The sequence below is a fragment of the Bos indicus x Bos taurus genome, chromosome 26 (assembly GCF_003369695.1).
Source record: "Bos indicus x Bos taurus breed Angus x Brahman F1 hybrid chromosome 26, Bos_hybrid_MaternalHap_v2.0, whole genome shotgun sequence".
NCBI lineage: Eukaryota > Metazoa > Chordata > Mammalia > Artiodactyla > Bovidae > Bos > Bos indicus x Bos taurus.
The window spans coordinates 35,833,498-35,852,709 of record NC_040101.1 but is presented as its reverse complement, the minus strand read 5'-3'; the positions used below and the strand labels follow the sequence as shown (position 1 = coordinate 35,852,709).

Genomic DNA, 19,212 nt, shown 5'->3' with positions numbered 1-19,212 from the left:
AACATTATTCTGTATATCATCTTTTTACCAAAACACTGTCACCTGTTTCTGTCAACAAAAGAACTCTTTGTTTTGATAGCCAAGGAAAACCTTAAGCTCAGTAGAGACAACAGAACAGTCTTTTTAAATGACAAAATGTAAGGGCTAAAATGCCTTATTTTTGGAATGTAAATTAGAAACTTTTTTTTTCTTTAATATGACTGTCACCCTCGGTTTTGGTCAACTTTAGGTTTGTTTTGTTTTGTTTTTAATGATATCCATGGAGCTCTTTGGAATGCCGCTCAGGATAACCACAGCGTTTCAATCTGACTACAGGGTAGTCATAAGGGAGGTGGGAGATGATGACTTTCCCACACCCTTGAGCCCTCTGAAATGTCTTTGACCTTCAGTTTCTCTGTGCAATCCTATCTCTGAACATATGTGCTCCGACACACATGTAGCTGACAGCCTCTGTAACGGGGCAGACATTCTCTATCTGGGGATGAGACAGAGTGTCCTTACTCTTCTCCATGAACTGGAGTACAATTCTAACACATTCACCTGTTTATTTTTCTGGAGTTCTTCATATTTTAGAAGCTTCTCGGAGGCTTTTCTTTCCTCTGCTGTCTTCCAAAGGCAGAGAGGAAGGTCACGTTTCCTTCAGCGCCTTCCCGTTTCCATCTGGCTCCACACCACCTACTAGACAGGAGAAGTCTTAGCCTGCAGCCCGTCCCATGGGGTGCCTCTGTCAGTGTTACACTGTGGGGATGAATGAAGCCCATGGTCTCTCTTAGTCCAGGTTAGCAGGTGTGTTGGGCACGTCTTTGGCTTTTGTGAATAACAAGGAAACTAGCACATTTAAGAAATCTTAGAAGTGATCGTCTCTATCCCCTTGGTGAATTAAGATAGATTGGGTCTTGTTTGATGTTGCATCCTTAGTGTTTAGCATGACACCCTGAAGAGGTGATAGGTGTCCTCAGGCATAGGAGGTATAATCCTTTAGCTGTAAACCATTTTTTTTTTTTTTCCTATTGAAGACAATTCCATGGTAGTTAGCTTGGAAAATATTTGTGAGAGGAAACAGTTCTGGGCTCAAATGGCATCCACTTGTAAAGACTCAGAAGGACCCTGCTTATCTCCCCAGATTCGTTGCCCATTCTCTTAGCTCCAATAGGGAGCCACTTTGCACATGGCACTCCTTCTGTCTAAAACATTTTCGTCCCTCTCCTTTGCCTCCTCTTTGCCTAGCTAGCTCTCTGTCTTTAGGGTATGTGTAGATGTCACTTTCTAGGAGAAGCCTTCCATGGTCTTCTAAGACCTCCCTCTGAAGCACCTTGTATTCACACTACTGCAGAATTGCCTGCCATCAGAGAATTGCCTACATTCTGGCCTACTTCCCCTGATGCTTGGAAACTTTTCTTGAGAATAAAAACAGTTTTATTCATCATTTTGTCTCCAGTTTCTGGAATGCTATTTGGCACAAAGTAGGCAGCCAGTAAATATTTGTTGAGCAAATGAATGATTGGTGTCCAAATAAGGAAGTTATTCATAGGCATAAATACCTTTTCCTTCAGAAATTTAAGTGCAGCCAGAGACTTTGTGTCTGCCCTGGCTGCCAGTCCAAGCTTCTCAGAGGATTCCCCTGGGTGAGTGCCCCTGCCTGAGGCCTGATTGTTGCAGAGACCCTCCCCAGGCTGCCTTCTGACCTGACTGGGCTCTTGGTGGCTCCAGGTCCTAGAGACTCGGTGGTCTCTATCCACCCACTGCTACTTAGTCCACTTGCTCTACCTGAAGTATGCTCCCTAACTGGCTAAGCCTGATTCTACCCTCAGATGAGACCTGAGAGTCTACACAGCTTGTTATAAACAGCTCTCAAGTCTACTTGGTAGCATTAGGCTCTGAAGTCAGTGTTATCGTGCCTGCAACCAGCTCAGCTGGTCAAGGCCAGCTTACATTGGGTCCTGTTGCTGAGGGTGGGTCCAGTGTTGGCTCAGTCACTGAGTTCTATTCCTTGGCAATGCGGGGGAGGAATGTCCCTAGCTTCTCTCTACTGACCATTCACTTGGCTCCCATCACAGGAGAGACTTTCAGGAATTAAAGCACTGCAGTTTTCTGGTAGTAGAAACACATGGATTCAATAATGACAAACAGCTGCTCACAACTAGAGGAGGGTCTCAGTTTGCAGATCATACCAGTCAGTACTGCTCCTTATTCCCACCCTCTTCCTTTGCCCATGGAATTGAAGCTCAAAGGATCCAGATCAAAAGGGAGTGAAAAGAAATGAGAGTGAAGGAGAGAGATGAGAAAAGGAGAGCAAGTGAGGAGGATGGGAGGACAGAGCAAGGAAAAACGGGACACGAGTTAAGAGGAATAACAATAAGAAATAAAGCATAAAAAAGCAAAACAGGGGACATGAACTTGGGGAGGAATAAAAAACTGTGGAGTGAAGAAACTGTGGGGACCCAGAGGAAGCTGGAGAAGACACTTCCAGGAAAAACCTAGAGAGAAAGAAGAGAGCAGAGAAGTGAGAGGAAGGAAGGAACCTGGAGGGAGAGAGGACTCATGCTGTAACTCCCGTGTTAACCAAGAGGATTATTAAGAAGTTCCTACTTATTGAATGCCACCTATGTAACCAGGCACTGTAATAAGACTTTGCATTTATAGCACTGCAGGTGCACTTGCTCAGAGTCTGATTGTTCACAGAGCTGTGGATCAGAAAACACTCAGACATCTCCACATGAGTTCACATTGAGGAGGCTGGGCAAACTTACTCCTGAGCATAGAAGAGGTTCCACTGCCTTGGGAGCACCAGAATAACTAGGAGGGGGAGGGGTGATAGGTGTGCAGGGTGGAAGTTGTTTCTGGTCTTGCAGGCAAGCAGTCATGGCCTTAGAGCTCTAGAGATTCAGGCATGGATGCTATAGTGAACACTAGGATCCTCCAGGGCTATGTAGTTGGAGAACCCATAGCTATCTTATCTCATTTAATCCTAGTTTATAACAACCCTGTGATAACCTCCATTAAAGAAACACAAGTTACTTTCCCACTGCTAGTAGGTGGTAGCACTAGAAGTCCAACAGGATCACAGGATGAAAAGACCAGGTTCTTTCTCTCCACCCTAAGGCATCTGCTCTCCATCCCACCCTTGGTGGTCAGAGCAGTGTGTTCCAGGAGGTCAGCCTCGGGCAGTCTTCAGGCAAAGAGTAGAAAGAGGAAAGGTAGTGTTGGTTGGTCCACAAACAATGACCCAGGCAGAAAGGGGCCTCTTGGAGCCATCAGGATAGATGGTGCCACTGATCCTTTTAATCACAACAAACTGTGGAAAATTTTTAAAGAGGTGGGAATACCAGACCACCTTAACTGCCTCCTGAGAAATCTGTATGTGGGTCAAGAGGCAACAGTTAGAACTGGACATGGAACAACAGACTGGTTCCGAATTGGGAAAAGAGTATGTCAAGGCTGCTTATTTACTTATATGCAGAGTACATCATGAGAAATGCTGTACTGGATGAAGCACACACTGGAATCAAGATTGCTGGGAGAAATATCAATAACCTCAGATATGCAGATGACACCACCCTTATGGCAGAAAGTGAAGAAGAACTAAAGAGTCTCTTGATGAAAGTGAAAGAGGAGAGTGAAAAAGTTGGCTTAAAACTCAACATTCAGAAAACTAAGATCATGGCATCTGGTCCCATCACTTCATGGCAAATAGATGGGGAAACAGTGGCTGACTTTATTTTGGGGGGGCTCCAAAATCACTGCAGATGGTGACTGAAGCCATGAAATTAAAAGACACTTGGTCTTGGAAGAAAAATTATGACCAACCTAGACAGCATATTAAAAAGCAGAGACCTCGCTTTGCCAAGAAAGGTCTGTCTAGTCAAAGCTATGGTTTTTTCAGTAGTCATGTATGGATGTGAGAGTTGGACTATAAAGAAAGCTGAGCACTGAAGAATTGATGCTTTTGAACTGTGGTGTTGGAAAAGACCCTTGAGAGTCTCTTGGACTGCAAGGAGATCCAACCAGTCCATCCTAAAGGAAATCAGTCCTGAATATTCATCGGAAGGACTGATGCTAAAACTCCAATACTTTGGCCACCTGATGTGAAGAACCAACTCATTGGAAAAGGCCATGATGCTGGGAAAGATTGAAAGCAGGAGGAGAAGGGGACGACAGAGGATGAGATGGTTAGATGGCATCACTGAGTCAATGGACATGAGTTTGATGTTGGGAGTTGGTGATGGACAGGGAGGCCTGGCGTGCTGCAGTCCATGAGGTCAAAAAGAGTCAGACGTGACTGAGAGACTGAACTGAACTGAACTTAACTGATCCTTTTGAGTTGGGCAGAGGAAGGGAAGTTAGAAGTTTGGTGAGTAGGGATCCAGCTGGGGCTCAGGAAGCAAACAACCTAGCCCTACAGATTGATCTTGGTCTCATCTACCTGTTGTGGACACAGCAGCCTGAAGCCATAGGACTTCAGGAACTTTCTTTCCCTCATAGCTTCTCATGTGCATATCTGAGCAAGAATGCTGCCCCAAGCCTCTGAGCCAGGGCAACACAATCTAGAGGATTTGTGAAAGTTTGTTTTTGTCTTGCAGGGGCTTTGTCCCCATGTGATTCATTAACTGACCCGCTGCTCCTTAGAGCTGCAGGGAGCCTGGTAGTTCAGGCCTTTAAATCCCTTCTGTCGACCTAATTCACAGCCTGACATCACAAGCCTCCCAACATAATCCATTTGTACTGATTCGATTTTTTTTTCAAGAGGCTTCCTTGGCAGCCAGGTTTTCTCATTATGAATATGATTCATCTGTATGGTAATTCCCAGTAGAATTAGTATCTCAGACATGATTCATCTTGGGAAATATTAGGCCAGAAGCATCGTTTCAGAAAGGCCTGGTACATGCATAGCTGCAGGGAATTTCTGCAAGAGATGCTTCTTCATGAAAATAGCATTTGTTGAGTTGGCCCTGTGCTGGACTCTGAGGTAGGGGCTTTGGGGAAATAGAGAGACATGAGCACCTCATCCCTGCCCTCAGGAGCTCCCATTCTAGAAGGTAGATGGCATGGATGAGCATGTTTATGGGATGGATAACATGAGAAGTACAGTCAGAAATGAAAGGTAATGTGATCTCATAAAATATCAGGTTCTCAAACTTTAGCAGGAATCAAGATCACCTAGAAGGCTTGTTACAATGCAGATTTCTGGGCCCCAACCCCAGAGTTTTGGGTTTAATAGGTCTGAGGTGGGGCCCAAGAATATGTATTTCTAACAAGTTCCCAGGTGATGCTGCTGTTGTTCTGGGCACCACACTTTGAGCACCTGCTCTAAGGATTTCAGTGCTTTCACCCCTATCCCCGCTCTTCACTGCCTGCAAGGTGCTAGGCAGTGTGCTTCCTGCTGGGGACAATATGTGGAACAAAACTTGCCGGCCCCACCTGGGGAACTCAGAGCCTGGAAGGGGAGTAAACAGCAGCTTGCCCAGTCTACAGAAAGTAGAGTTTTGTATGGGGGCAGCTGGAACTCAAAAGGTGATGCTTGGTTCTTGCTGAAGCTGGGGGAAGGCCGCATGGAGGAGGCAAAATCTGAACACAAGTGTAAAATGTGGATTGGAGGAAGATATGTGGAAGGGCATTCATTCCCAGCCTTTACCTTCCCAGATTATCAAGTGTCCTGGGGACATCCCCTCACACTCCTTCTTAGATATTTCCTGCAGTCATAAAGTTTTGACTTCCTACAGAAGTGGGTGGCATAGCTCTGGTTAATTGGCCTGGCCTTAGCAAAGTCTTTATTTTTGGCTCTGTGGAGCTCTGTTTGGTCAGTGTCTCGTGCATGGTCTGAATATTCTCAGTAGAATGGAATTCTCTGCACAGGCACTTGAATGGAATGTAGAATGAAGAGCAAAGGAAGCAACGGGCTTGCTACCAAATTCCTTCTCCCCATCCCTACCACTCTGGCCTCCACGCTGCCTCAGCTACCACCCTCCAGCCCATAACAGCCTCACTGTTTTTGTTGACTCTTCAGGGAACTTGGCAGTTTTTATGTCATTGCATTTTGTGTAGACACACACATCCATCAGAAATCAAGCTTCCAGCATCTCAGCCTTCTAGAACACTGCTTCTGAATTCCAGAATTCAGGAAAGGGGCCCATGAGACCAGTAAAATGGCTTTCCAAACCACAACTCTCACACTTGATTCCTTGAGGAAGGCTCCTGCATTGTTCTCCAGCCTGTTAACTCTCAGTTTACTCAGTTCAGACAACCGTGGTTATTTGTTTTTCCAGCTCAGGCTACTTTAAGAATCACATTATGGGGAGTTTAAGTTTAAGGGTGGTGTTAGAAGTGGATATGTAGTCACTAGGGAGAAATGACAGATGATATTGAAGGAGAACACTGATAAGTGAGATACTGACTGTATGCTGTATTCAAGAATGATGATGGTCTAAAAGAGAATGAAATGATGCCATCTGCAGTGACATGGATGAACCTAGAGATTGTCATACTTAGTGAAGAAAGTCAGAGAGAGACCAATATCACATGATATCACTTGTATGTGGAATCTAGGAAAAATGGTGCAAATGAACCTATTTCCAAAACAGAGTCACAGATGCAGAAAACAAACATGGTTACCAAGGGGGAAGGTGGGGAGAGATCAACTGGGAGATCGGGACTGACATACACATACTACTATATATAAAATAGATAACTCATAAGAACCTACTGTATAGCACAGGCAACTTTACTCAATACTTTATAATGACCTATGTGAGAATGCTGCTACTGCTGCTAAGTCGCTTCAGTCGTGTCTGACTCTGCACAACCCCATAGACGGCAGCCCACCAGGCTTCCCCGTCCCTGGGATTCTCCAGGCAAGAACACTGGAGTGGGTTGCCATTTCCTTCTCCAATGCATGCAAGTGAAAAGTGAAAGTGAAGTCGCTCAGTCGTGTCCGACTCTTAGCGACCCCATGGACTGCCGCCCACCAGGCTCCTCCATCCATGGGATTTTCCAGGCAAGAGTACTGGAGTGGGGTGCCATTGCCTTCTCCTATGTGGGAATAGAATCTACAAAAAGTGTATGTGTGTATATGTATATATGATTCACTTTGCTGTACAGCAGAAACTAAGGTAACATTGTAAATCAATTATACTCAAAAAAATTAAAAAGTATCATGATCAAAATTATCATTAAAATTAAGGTTAATTAATATCTTCTGTCCTCCATTTAAGAAAGCTGAGACGTATTGGTCATCAAACAGTAACACTAAGAGGGATGTGGGGATAATGTTAGTTGACGCCTTCATGTTAGATATAGAAAACTGTGGCAGGGGCTGAGTTTTGACCACATGACAGAGTTTGTCTTTTTTTTCAGTCATTGTCCTCATGCATCTGCCATAGTCTCTGTAACTGCAACTCAGCATTTGCTGAATCCAGAAAGTCCATATTGAATCCGTATCTGTTTTCTCTAAGCCCCATGATTCTTTTAAATCATCATTTTCATGAAAACTCAGGATGGAGACTAGATCTGATTAAGCATTCTCAACTCTTAGGAAAATCAGCAAATGAAAATGGGATAATGTTAAACTATTGGTGAATTTCTCAGAGCAGATCACATTTGTGTACGTGCTTATGCATGCTCAGTCACGCAGTTGTGTCCGACTCTTTGCAACTCCATGGACTGTAGCCCACCAGGAATTTAACACATGGAATGGAGGAATTTAATCCATGGAATTCCATCTAATCCATGGAATTTTCCAGGCAAGAACACTGGAGTGAGTTGCCATTTCCTCCTCCAAAGGACCTTCTCAACCCAGGGATTGAATCCATGTCTTCTGTGTCTCCTTCATTGGCAGGCAGATTCTTTACCACTGAGCCACCTGGGGAGCCCCTCAGATCACAATTAGAGCCTCATCTGGTTGCAGCTTTTCTGAATGCTTTGTAAAGATTTGGTGCTATTTCATGTGACTTCTGTATCTGATGTTCAGCACATACAGGTGACAATACAATGTCTCCTGTGATCTAGATGAATCCAGTAAGGTCATGACCAAAAAACTATCATGACCAAAAAACTAAAGGATTCTAGCCAATTTCTTGGTGAGGATATAAAAGACCTTCATTAATTCAGTCAAGAGCTATTTATTGAGAAGCTGTAATGCCAAAACTTCCAGACCCTGGCGAAAGAGCAGTGAAAATGAAATAAAATCCTCTCGAAGTTGCATTCTAGAGGGAGGAAACAGACCGTAAAGAGAGGTGGCAGGATCACTACTGCAATACCCATAGTAATCTAGGTTCTCTTTTCAGATTTTTAAAGTATGATTCCACTGTCTAACGGTCAATACCATTGTTGTGAATTCAGCTGTTGGTAAATTTATCATTACTTTGCATCTACTCTACCTTTCCTTCCAGCTTTTTTTTTTTAATTGGAGTATAATTACTTTACCATTTTGTGTTAGTTTCTGCTGTACAACAACATGAGTTAGCTATATGTATACATATATGCCCTTTCCCTTGAGTCTCCCTCCCACCCACCCCATCCCACCCCTCTAGGTCATCACAGAGTACCAAGCTGATGTCCCTGTGCCATACAGGAGCTTCCCACAAGCTATCTACCCCTCTCTAAAAAAAGGTTTCTTTGACAACTGCAGTATAGGATTCTCTAATTGTTTGGTTTGGTGGCTACCAGTACTGGCTTAGAGATGCAGGGAATGATGCTGAGTCAGGTGTATGCACATTAGTGCCTTATTTTTATGTGATGGTAATAGTAGGACCTCTTTCTAGAGCTGTTCTGGAGTTTCGAAGAAATCGTGTCTCAGTGCTCAGTGCCTACTTCATTTTAAACATTCATTAGATGTTGCGGTGATGACAAGCATTGTTGTGTGTGTGTGCGCTCATCACTTAGTCGTGTCCAACTCTTGAGATCCATGGACTGTAGCCTGCCAGGCTCCTCTGTCCATGGGATTTCCAGTGTAAGAATACTGCAGTGGGTAATCATTCCCTTCTCCAGGGGATCTTCCTGACCCAGGTACTGAACCCAGGTCTCCTGCTTTGGCAGGTGGATTCTTTACTGTCTGAACCACCAGGGAAGCCCACAAGTATTACTGTTAAGGGTCAGTGGACACCTAAGTAACAAGCCTCCTTCTTGCTGAAAACTTTCAGGAGATACGCTATCAGACCTTAGAACATTGTGATTTTCCAGAGCTCTGACCCTAGAAAGAAAGCTTTTGGAACAGAGCAAGTACAAAATTGACTCCCCTTGTCAAGCACTCTCTTTGACCCAAGTGGAAGTCAAGATAAGACAAGGCCCTTTCTGGCTGTACAGAAGAAGGAGCTTTCCTCCTGGGTGAGTGCTGTGGACCCGATGTGCCTGGCTGCTTTATGTCTTTCGGTGCTCTTAAGTCTTTGATTTCATCTCTCTCTGAATTACCCAGCCTTGGATGCTTGTTTTATTTGGGTTTGGATCTGAACTCCATGTCCCAGTGTTGGTTTCTTGAGTCACAAGGAACTTCAAATGTTTCCTTAAGTATTGTCTAAGGACTGCTTGCTTTTATGCAAGTAACTTCATAATATTGAGGTCATGCTTCTCAAACGCAGCACCTGCCATAGTGGAAGTAGTGTAATTCCATGGAGAGGACCCACTCACGGTTCGCAGTGCTGGGTAAACATAGGTGCTATGAAGGGCACTTTTGGCAACATTGATCTATAGTTCTTTAGGTAAATCTTTTTTATTGAAGTATAGTCGATTTACAATATTTATATTAATTTATATTTATGTTATGCAAATGTACCTATAAAGACAAATGCTTTATATTTATCTCAAAGACAAATATGTTATAATTTCTATGTGGAATCTAAAAAATATGTATAGATCTTAAAAGTTCTAAGAACTCCACAATGGCCAACTATAAAAATTTTGACTCCTTTCCTTCCTTCATTCCCAGTGACTTTAGCAAGTCCTGTAGAGTCCATATCTGAAATGTATCTTGACTATTTATTGTTGTTGCTAAGTTGCTAAGTCACTTCAGTCGTGTCCTACTCTGTGTGACCCCATAGACGACAGCCCACCAGGCTCCCCCATCTCTGGGATTCTCCAGGCAAGAACACTGGAGTACGCTGCCATTGACTATTTATAATACCCTGCAATTTTTAGCTAACTTATTTGATTTACTTGTTTATTGTCTGCCTTCCTCCAGTAAAATAAAAAAGTTCTTTCTGCTTTCTGCTGGATCCCCAGAGCCACTGGGCTTGGCGCAGTGTATGTTTTCAATAAATAAAAATCAATCGTTGGATGAATGGATGGACACATATCTTTTTACCAAGACTGGATGCCCTGTTGTAAAGTGCTGATTTTATATCAAAAAAGATATTGACCCATATAGGGCATTAGTCTGTCTAATTTTCAGCACCTTCTATTACCACATTAATCAAGTGAGATAAAGTTTATATATTTTTTCACCTTGTAATTTAAACTACAAATCTCCATAAAAAGGAAACATATTTGCTCATTCATTAGTCATAACTTGACTGTTTTCCAAAGTACTTTAGGGTGACCATGAAAGGAATTATCATGAATAAAAACTATAACAACTGCAATGTTAACATCACTTAACACTCTTGCCAAATAACAACATTTTCTTGAATCCTGTTGTTTGGGTTTTGGGTGTGACCATGTTTAGGGCAATGGATAAAGCGGAACCACAGAGCTGGACAAACCCAATTTCAGTCTTGGCTCAGTTTCTTACTAGTTGTGTAAAGTTAACTGTCTCACTCTGTCTCTCTAGGCTCACTGTCCCCATCTGCAAAATGAATCAACCTCATACGGCTAGTGTGTGGATTCAGATATGCAAGGAAATACTTATCATTGCACCTACCCCATCATCATTGTGTAGGTTGACTTTTGCCATGTGCCAAGGCATTCCCAGTGCTTCATGGTTTATACAGCAGTCACTTATGTGGCTCGTGTTCCTGTGAAGTGTCTGGACGGTGCTCCTGGTTTGGACGAGCTGATCTTTGCTGGGCTCTCTCATATGTCTGTGATGGCAGGTGGAGGAGCCATTGGATAATCTAGGAGGGATTCACGATGTGCGTGCCCGGTGGCAAAGTGAAAGAAAGTGAAGTTTCTTGGTCATGTCTGACACTTTGTGGCATCATGGACTGTAGCCTGCCAGGCTCCTCCATCCATGGGATTTTCCAGGCACAAATACTAGAGTGGGTTGCCATTTCCTTCTCCAGGGGATCTTCCCGACCCAGGGATCGAACCCAGGTCTCCCACATTGCAGGCAGACTCTTTACCCTCTGAGCAACCAGGGAATCTGCCTATTGGCAGGCTATTGGCCAAGGTGACAGGAGTGACTCAGCCGTGGTCCGTCATCCTCCAGCAAGCTAGTTCTGGCTCCTTCGCTTGGTAGTTGTTTCAGAATTCCCAAAGTGGCAAGAGAGAGCAAGCTCCAACGCTGCAGACTTCACTGGCAATACATTTACTGAATTCCCATTAATTAAGCAAATCACAAGCCTGGCCTGGAATCTGTGAAGGAATAATGTATGGTCATTTTTGTAGTCTATTGCAATCATCCTTGTTACCATCATCATAAAAACCGGTATTTGTTGAACATTTATTAAGCAGCTGTTCCAGTCCTATTACTGGGCTTATCAAAGTTTGTAATTCTTACTACAACTTTATGGGACAGATAATATGTATTATATCCCTGTATTGGAGAAAAAGAGACTGAGACATAGAATGGCAAAGCAGCTTAGATAAAGTCACACAGCTGGGAAGCAGAGAAGCTCAGACTCAAACCAGCACTTCAGAGCAGCACTCATAATCACTGTTTTATACTGCCTCCTTCTCCCATTTGATATACATAAAATTTTCGATAGTTGCTTTTTTTTTTAATGGATGATCTAGTAAGGGGTTATTGCCTATATTTTAACATGTACCCTAAGCACTTCCATATCTTTGAATTCAGCTTATCAAGTATTGGCATGAATGACATGTGTTAATCCAGATCATGGTAGGACCTGTAGATATATTTCTGATTCTTTGTGGATGGGGTGTTAGCAGTAGTGACAGCAGCTCAGGGATATATTCTTAGAACTCTTCATTTCTCCTTTCTTCAGAAAAGTTGGAGAACTTGGGAACAGCTGGTAGCAAGGCTGAATAATTACTTAATATATCCAAGTATTTGTGTGCATACTGTCATGTCTGGCTCTTTGCGACCCCATGGACTGTAGCCTGCCAGGCTCCTCCGTCCATGGGATGTCCCTGACAAGAATACTGGAGTGGGTTGCCATGCTCTCCTCCAGGGGATCTTCTCAACCCAGGGATTGAACCTGCATCTGCACTGCAGGCAGGTTCTTTACCACTGAGCCACTGGGCCTTTTTAGCAGCATTCCTCTGCTGAAAACAAATAGACCAAAAAAAGTGAAGGGCTACCCATCTCTGATAGATTAAATCTCTTTTCTTGACTTTCAAGGCTGTCCTTTGTCAGGCCAACTGACCTTTTCAGTTCCCCAGTGATTTCCCTACACGCTCTGCTCTTAATTCCTGCTCTCCTCACTGTCCCCAGGACACACTGTTTTCCAGCCTCTTCACCCTTACTTGCCATGTGACTTGCCTCCCTCAGCTGCCCCAGTTAGAGCCATGCTTCTTTCTTTATCTTTACCTATCAAATCTCACAGTGGGTTCTCTTCTCTGAACATCCAGTGTTTACTTCTAAAGGACTCTTTTGAGACTTAGTGTGTTGGAGATTGCCTGTATGATTTGGAGCTGGGAGAAGAAAAGCATGTCCTGAGCTCTGCAACTCTCTACCCCCATTTATCCTCACAATACACCCAAATAAGGTTAGGATGACATTATCCAGCACATAAGAGCAAGGGTATAACTCCATCACAGCGAATTTCATAGACTGTGCTCTGTTGTTATACAATCACCTGATGATTGTTTAGAGCAGGGTCCATTCTCTTCCTGCTCAGTGCTAATGGGCACCGTTTCTACACACCAGACTGAGCACTTTGTATGTATTGTCGGGGGGAATCCCAGAACATCTCTAAGAATGGGCATTAGTATCCTCTCTGCCTGGTCAAGGCAGAGCTGGGTGTGCAACCCCACAAACCTGACCCCGAAGCCTGGGCTCCTTCTGTCCCAGCACACCATCTCTGTGGCCACCAGAAATTTAATGACAGAATTAAAGTTAAAGATTCCACACTCTGTCTTCAAATGGAAAGTATATACCAGAAAGCAGAGGAAGGCAGAGTAGAAGTCTAGTCAGGGTGTCACCACAGACTAGCTCATTGGGGTCCTTTTGAGTACCCTGGCATGCTAGTTAAGGTGAGGTTTGGAGTGTGCAGCATCACAAGGGTGCGTGCAGAGTCTGAAGGGCATGCAGGGTTCTTCCCTTCCCTCTCCACTCATCGCTGTCAGCAGAGATGACCTCCACTGTCGCCCTACCCTGAACTTTTTATCTGTTCACCCTCCTTATTAGACTGTGAACTCTTGGAGAGGAGAAGCTGTTGTATTTACCAAGGCCTAACACATAACTGGTATATAAACACAGAAGAACAATTTTTTAATTTAATGCATCAATTGTCAACCAAGGCATGGTGCTCAAGGTAGCATGATGGAGACGACACAGTATAGTAAACCTTTATTCCACCATCAGAAAGCTAGGTTAATTCACCCTGTGTTAGCTTTCTTCTCTGGCATTTATACACTGCCAAGAAGGCTCTGGCTTCCCAGAGACCTTGACAAAACCCCATACCTCCCAGATATAATGCCAAACTTCATAACTTTCAGGCCTCATTTTCTAAATTAGATTGTGAAGTCCTACAGCACAAGAGGTGTCTGTTACTCTTCATAAACACCTCACATCTTTCAATGCAGTGCCTTGCACAGAGCAGATCTACATAAACATTTGTTGAACAATTGCACTGAAATGGATTGGAATTATGGCTGGGAAAATGTTGTAATAATCCAATCTCTTTGAGATAATTCTTGGTGAATTCAGGTGATGAAGGAAAGAGGAAATCAGGATAGCGGCAGAGGCAGAAGGAAGAAAGGAAGGAGAAGTGGCAGGATCTGTCATCTCACTGGATGTGGGGGTGAGGGAGGAAGAGGGGGAAAAAGGATTCAAAAACTTTGGTCCAAGCTGATGGATTGAAAGCTTATAACCAAAAAAGGGAATATAGAAGTTCTCCTGCCCCTTAACCCACTCACCCTTATTTCATTCTGAGCATGAAAGGAGGATTCCTCATGAATGTGAGTTTTCAGGGTTCCTTGGAGATAGACAGATAGACAGATAGACAGATCTGGGGGAGTCACTCAAGAGAGTCCAGAATGACAAATAGGAAAGGTACGCCCTTGTCCCACTGTAGACGAGCTTTGCTCTGATAAAGAGAAGGAGGAGAAATTTGAGCTGAATATATTTTTGGTTGGTACAAGTCGTAAGTGCTCTGTTTGATAGCAGGGTTGTTTGAACGACCTATTTCATAACTGCACATAGCTTTCCCAAATAAATGGTGTCTGTAGAATGTTCAGGTTAATGTATGAGCCCAGTGTTCACGAGTGTTTGCGCTTAGAGCGACCGAGACTTCTTTCTTAATAAGTCATCTTGGCATTTTGTCAACAAGTTAATTTGCTTTTCTAAGAAACTAGATTAATACTTCCTGTACTTTGTGCTATTCACAGATCTACAGTGCAGTGAGAAGGGGAGAAGCCACAGAACAGACAATTAGATCTCTTCTCCATTTCTTCGCCAAGCTCCCAGCCTCCGAGACAGCCCATGAGAGGATCAGTGTCGGTCCGTACTTAAAGCAATGTGTCCGAGACACGGTGTGTGAGTATCGTGCCACCTTGCAAAGGACTTCCATATCTCAGTACATCACCGGCTCTCTCCTGGAAGCCACCACATCTTTAGGAGCAAGAAGCAGCCTCCTCAATTCTTTTGGAGGATCCACGGGACGAATGATGCTGAAAGGTACTGTCTGAAATTTCACTTTTAACTCTTCATCATTGAATGCAGAAAAGAATCTGAGTTAACATTTATGCATCTCCTCATGGAAAACTGAGTCCACTTATCAACAACTTTCAGAAAAGGTAGCTGCTTTAAAAGAATATAAAATGATAGTCCTTTACCAAAATCCCTTAAGGTATAAGCATTCTGAATAATGAACGCTAAGATTTTGATGTTTCTTTTTCAAAAGAAGTAAATGACTAAATGCTGTGTTTAATTTTTTTAAGTTATTCTAATAGATGAGTTCTCCTAGTGGTGGTCTATGACAGATGTCAATTACTGTAAAAAAAATAAAAATAAAAAAGCTCGTAAAAACGTGTAGTCATGTAGTCACAGTGAAAACCAACTGTTTCACTCAAAACAGAGTGGAATAGAGTTCTCTTGCCTACACAGAATTAATAGGTTCATGTTGACTAGAGAAGCTAAAGGCCATCTTCCAGCAACTCCCATCTTAAAAGACAAGATAGTCAGAAATCCTGCTAAGAAATGAAAACTAATGGAGAATAGGGTCTCTGCATCAGAACTTCCCAGCTACTTCCCACAAGTGGTGGACAGGCAGGTCAGAAATGGCCGTGCACCAGTGGAGATTTGTGCACTGCAGAGCTGTCACCACCCACTTGGTATCCTTCCCTGGCAGGAAGCTGCCAACCAGACAGGGACCATGCAGAGCAGCGTTCCACTGCTCAGGGGCTGCCAAGAACTCTCCCTGACATCCCGCCACTTCTCTCAAGGAGAGCCCCTGTCGTCCCTCCACAGCAAGCCCCAGACCTGCGATTATCACACCAGTGGTCTTCCTCCTTGACCCTCAACCTCCCCTACCCCGCCCCACCCCAGCACCCCTTGGGAAGACCCTAGAGGAGGCCCACACCTGTCTGTGTACCATGTGGGTGCCATGCTGATTTGTTTTCTAGTGTCCCCTTAACTTTTGTGGATCGGTTATACATGATGAGTGAAGAAAAACACAAGATGGGGACCACTAATCCCAGAGACTAAAGAGGAGAAACTTGGATTCATATATGTTTCATACATTCAGCATACGTTTTTTGAGCACCTGGGTGCTGGGTTGGGGACAAAACATAGCCCTTACCCCCAGGGAAATTGTTGAGAAGACCCCCTGAAGGAAAGAAGGGCTACCCACTCCAGTATTCTGGCCTAAAGAATTCCACAGACTGTACGGTCCATGGGGTCGCAAAGAGTCGGATACAACTGAGTGTCTTTCCCTTTCACTTTCTCACCCACGGAACTTGTAGTCTCTAGGTAGTAAGGGTTTCCCCTATCCACAGGATTCAAGATTTCTCTATTCTGATGCGGCTCCTGGTAACTGCCAAGCTTGCATTCTGCATCAGTGATCTTCCTGGGAATTCGGGTTGAAATTGACATATAGAGTTGGCAGAGCTTCAGTGCTTGAGACTCTATGTAAGGAGCTTATCCTGTGCATTAATCAGGCTTTTGTATCAGATCCCCACCCTGTGCCAAGCAGTGTGTAGGCCTTATGGGAGATCCTAATAACATATAAGTCAGTTTTCTTGCCTTTAAGTTTTTATGATCCTAGTGAGGCAGCCAGATTTGCATGCACCAAGTATTCAAAGAACAGACTGCAGGGAGTTAAATGCCAAATAATGTGGAAGTGACTCTAAGAGTTCAAAGTGTTTGGAAGAAGAGTTAATGGTCCATGTGACAAATGGTTTGGCTGCAAAGGAACAAAGTCAATAAAAGCCACTTTGTTTCTTCTCTATTAATTGCAAAAAGACATATCTCCAGGCTCCCCAAATGTTGTGTTTTGGTTCCCAGGCAGGCTGCCTCCAGTCTTACACAGACCTTTGGGGAGAAAAAAGGAGGCCATTAGTTAAGGTGTCTGTTGCCCTGATAGTAAGTTGATCTCCATTGCTCTTTGCACTTTCCTGTTCAGATCAGAACTCTGAGATCAGCATTCCCATCTCTGGGACTTGTTGGATCATCAGCTGATGAGTTATCATTGAATTGGGTTTTATGCAAGAGTTGGGAGTTTCTTTTAACTTTCTGTTTTGCAGCTCTTTAATGGTTTCTGATATCTGTCTGTAAGTAGTTTCTGCTGAATAATATAGTTAGCAGGTTGGCTTCAGCTCCAAGCTAATTTCTGTATCTCTACCTTGCTCCCTTGGAAAACTTTTTCAGCTTCAGTGCTTTCTCCCATGGGGTTTTCAAAATCTGTATGTGCTGTAGTGAAACATATGGTTCTTCAACATGCAGTGGAATATAATACATCTTAAAAAACCATACATGGCCGTTCAAAATCACGGAGTGTTTAGAGAACCTATAGGTTCAGCATATTGAGTAGCTGGGTCTTGAGCTCTGTTGGCCTCATACTCCAGCAGGGGGTCTGGACGATATGCTTGGCTGCTAAGCCATGTTTGTCTGCTTGTTTTATTGTTCACTATGTGTTCTGTGGCATCAAGCAGGCCAACAACTTTCAGCTCTGTGTCACTAATGAAAATCTATGGGAAGTGTGTGACACACTCAGTCTCCAGGTTATAAACAACTCATGTTCTAGAGTTCATTTCTCAGGAGCTGTGTGGAACTCAGAACGCTTTCCTGGAGAAGCAGTATTAAACATTGTGATTTGGTTCCAGACTTTAGTCCTCAAAAACCTCTTTAACCCACAACACAGTTGAAATCTACACACTGCCCATGGAATAGAGAGAAAAACACAATTATTAGAATACTGAGCATCAGCCTCCAGGAAAAAAGCAATACCAATGAGTTAAAAGGCATTTGTTGTTGAGGGGAAATCATTTTAATTAAGATGAGTAGAGTTAAAGTAAAACTTCCATGGAGATTTTGTAAGGAACTTTGGGCCATTTCAGAGGTTTTAGATGTTGGCATCTATAGTTCTGTTATTATGGTTAATTATATTTTGAAACTCATATCTAATGTGAAAGATTCAGAAAATTATTATCCCAATAACTTTCTTTTCTTTTAATGAGAGGCTTATAAATGGAATGAAGACAGGAAGAGGGAGATAGGACAGAATTTGTAATTTTTTCCCAGAGGGAAAAGGTAAGGAAGAGGGTCAAAAAGAATGACCTTTTCCATGAGAGAGATCACATTTAAAGTGGATTAAGTCAAGTTGGAAAAGGTAGGGGAAAAAAAAAGGAGGAGGGCGAAAAACAAATGCTATATGATTCCTTTTGTGTGGGGTGCTTAGAATAGTCCAAAGCATCAGAGACAGAAAGTAGAACTGTGGTTGTAGGGGCTGGTGGAGGGAGGGTTTGGATGTGGAGTTACTGTTAATGGGTGCAGAGTTTCATTTTGCAAGATGAAGAATTCTGAGGATGGATCATGGTGATAATTGTGTATAAGTAAATTATGATAATTGTGTATTGAGTAAATATGAATTTACTCAGTACAACTCAGCTGCATTAAAAATGGTTAAGATGCTAAATTTTGTTATATTTGTTTTTACACAAATGAACACACACTCACAAATCAAAGGATTTAAACAGGAGGAACACATTATGCAGGTCCTTAGTGCTAGGCCCATTAAGATGTTAGAAAGAATCAAGTTTGTGAAAAAGAAATGTGAAGACAGCTTTCCAGGTGACCTACAGATGCCCCAAGTCAACTTGTCTCCTGGAAGTGGTTATGAGTACAAAATGAGGGTTGGAGCTGCCTGTAGTAGGTGAGAATAGGAAGAGAAAATGTCCAACCAATTTCTTCATTACTCACAGGGCATTCCCAAGTTAGGACTTGATAATGTCAGGGTTGATTGGCCAGAATTCTGCAGCTCTGCAGCATTACCACAGTCTACAAGATTCTTCTAACTCTCCAACATCTTCATCAGTTTGCACCCCTCCAGTGGTATGAGTAGCTCTGAAAAATCAGCCAACAGTCAGTTCATTCCTGGCTTTCTGCCTTCAGGACCAGTGAGGATGGTCTGTCTGCTCAATGGAAAGTTTGCCAAATAATGAGAAACATTTTCTGATATGAAGCATCAATCAGCAAGGGTATACTATCTCAAAAAATGGAAAATGGAGAACTTACTCCATCCTATCTTCCACTAGTTGAGTACAGTCAAGATCTTTCCACTTCCCATTTAATTCCCCTTTTCCTCCTCCCCATTAACCTTTCTGGAATCCCAGGACCAACTCTGTAGAGCAGTGGCAGCCAAAAGAGTTCTTGACTTCAATAATCAGAAAGACGTTTTCTAAATCCATTGCCTACTTTTCTTTTTTTCCAATGTACTCCCTACT

General features: G+C 43.2%; 1 protein-coding gene across 4 annotated transcripts in view; it reads left to right on the top strand.

Annotated features, from left to right (window-relative positions):
- PLCE1 (phospholipase C epsilon 1) overlaps positions 1-19,212 on the top strand; it is a 377,706-nt gene that overhangs the window by 171,685 nt on the left and 186,809 nt on the right. For all 4 annotated transcript variants that reach the window (XM_027528501.1, XM_027528499.1, XM_027528500.1 and 1 more), the window contains one exon: positions 14,659-14,947. In XM_027528501.1, coding sequence (XP_027384302.1) covers positions 14,659-14,947 — 289 coding nt within the window. The remainder of the gene's footprint in view (positions 1-14,658; positions 14,948-19,212) is intronic.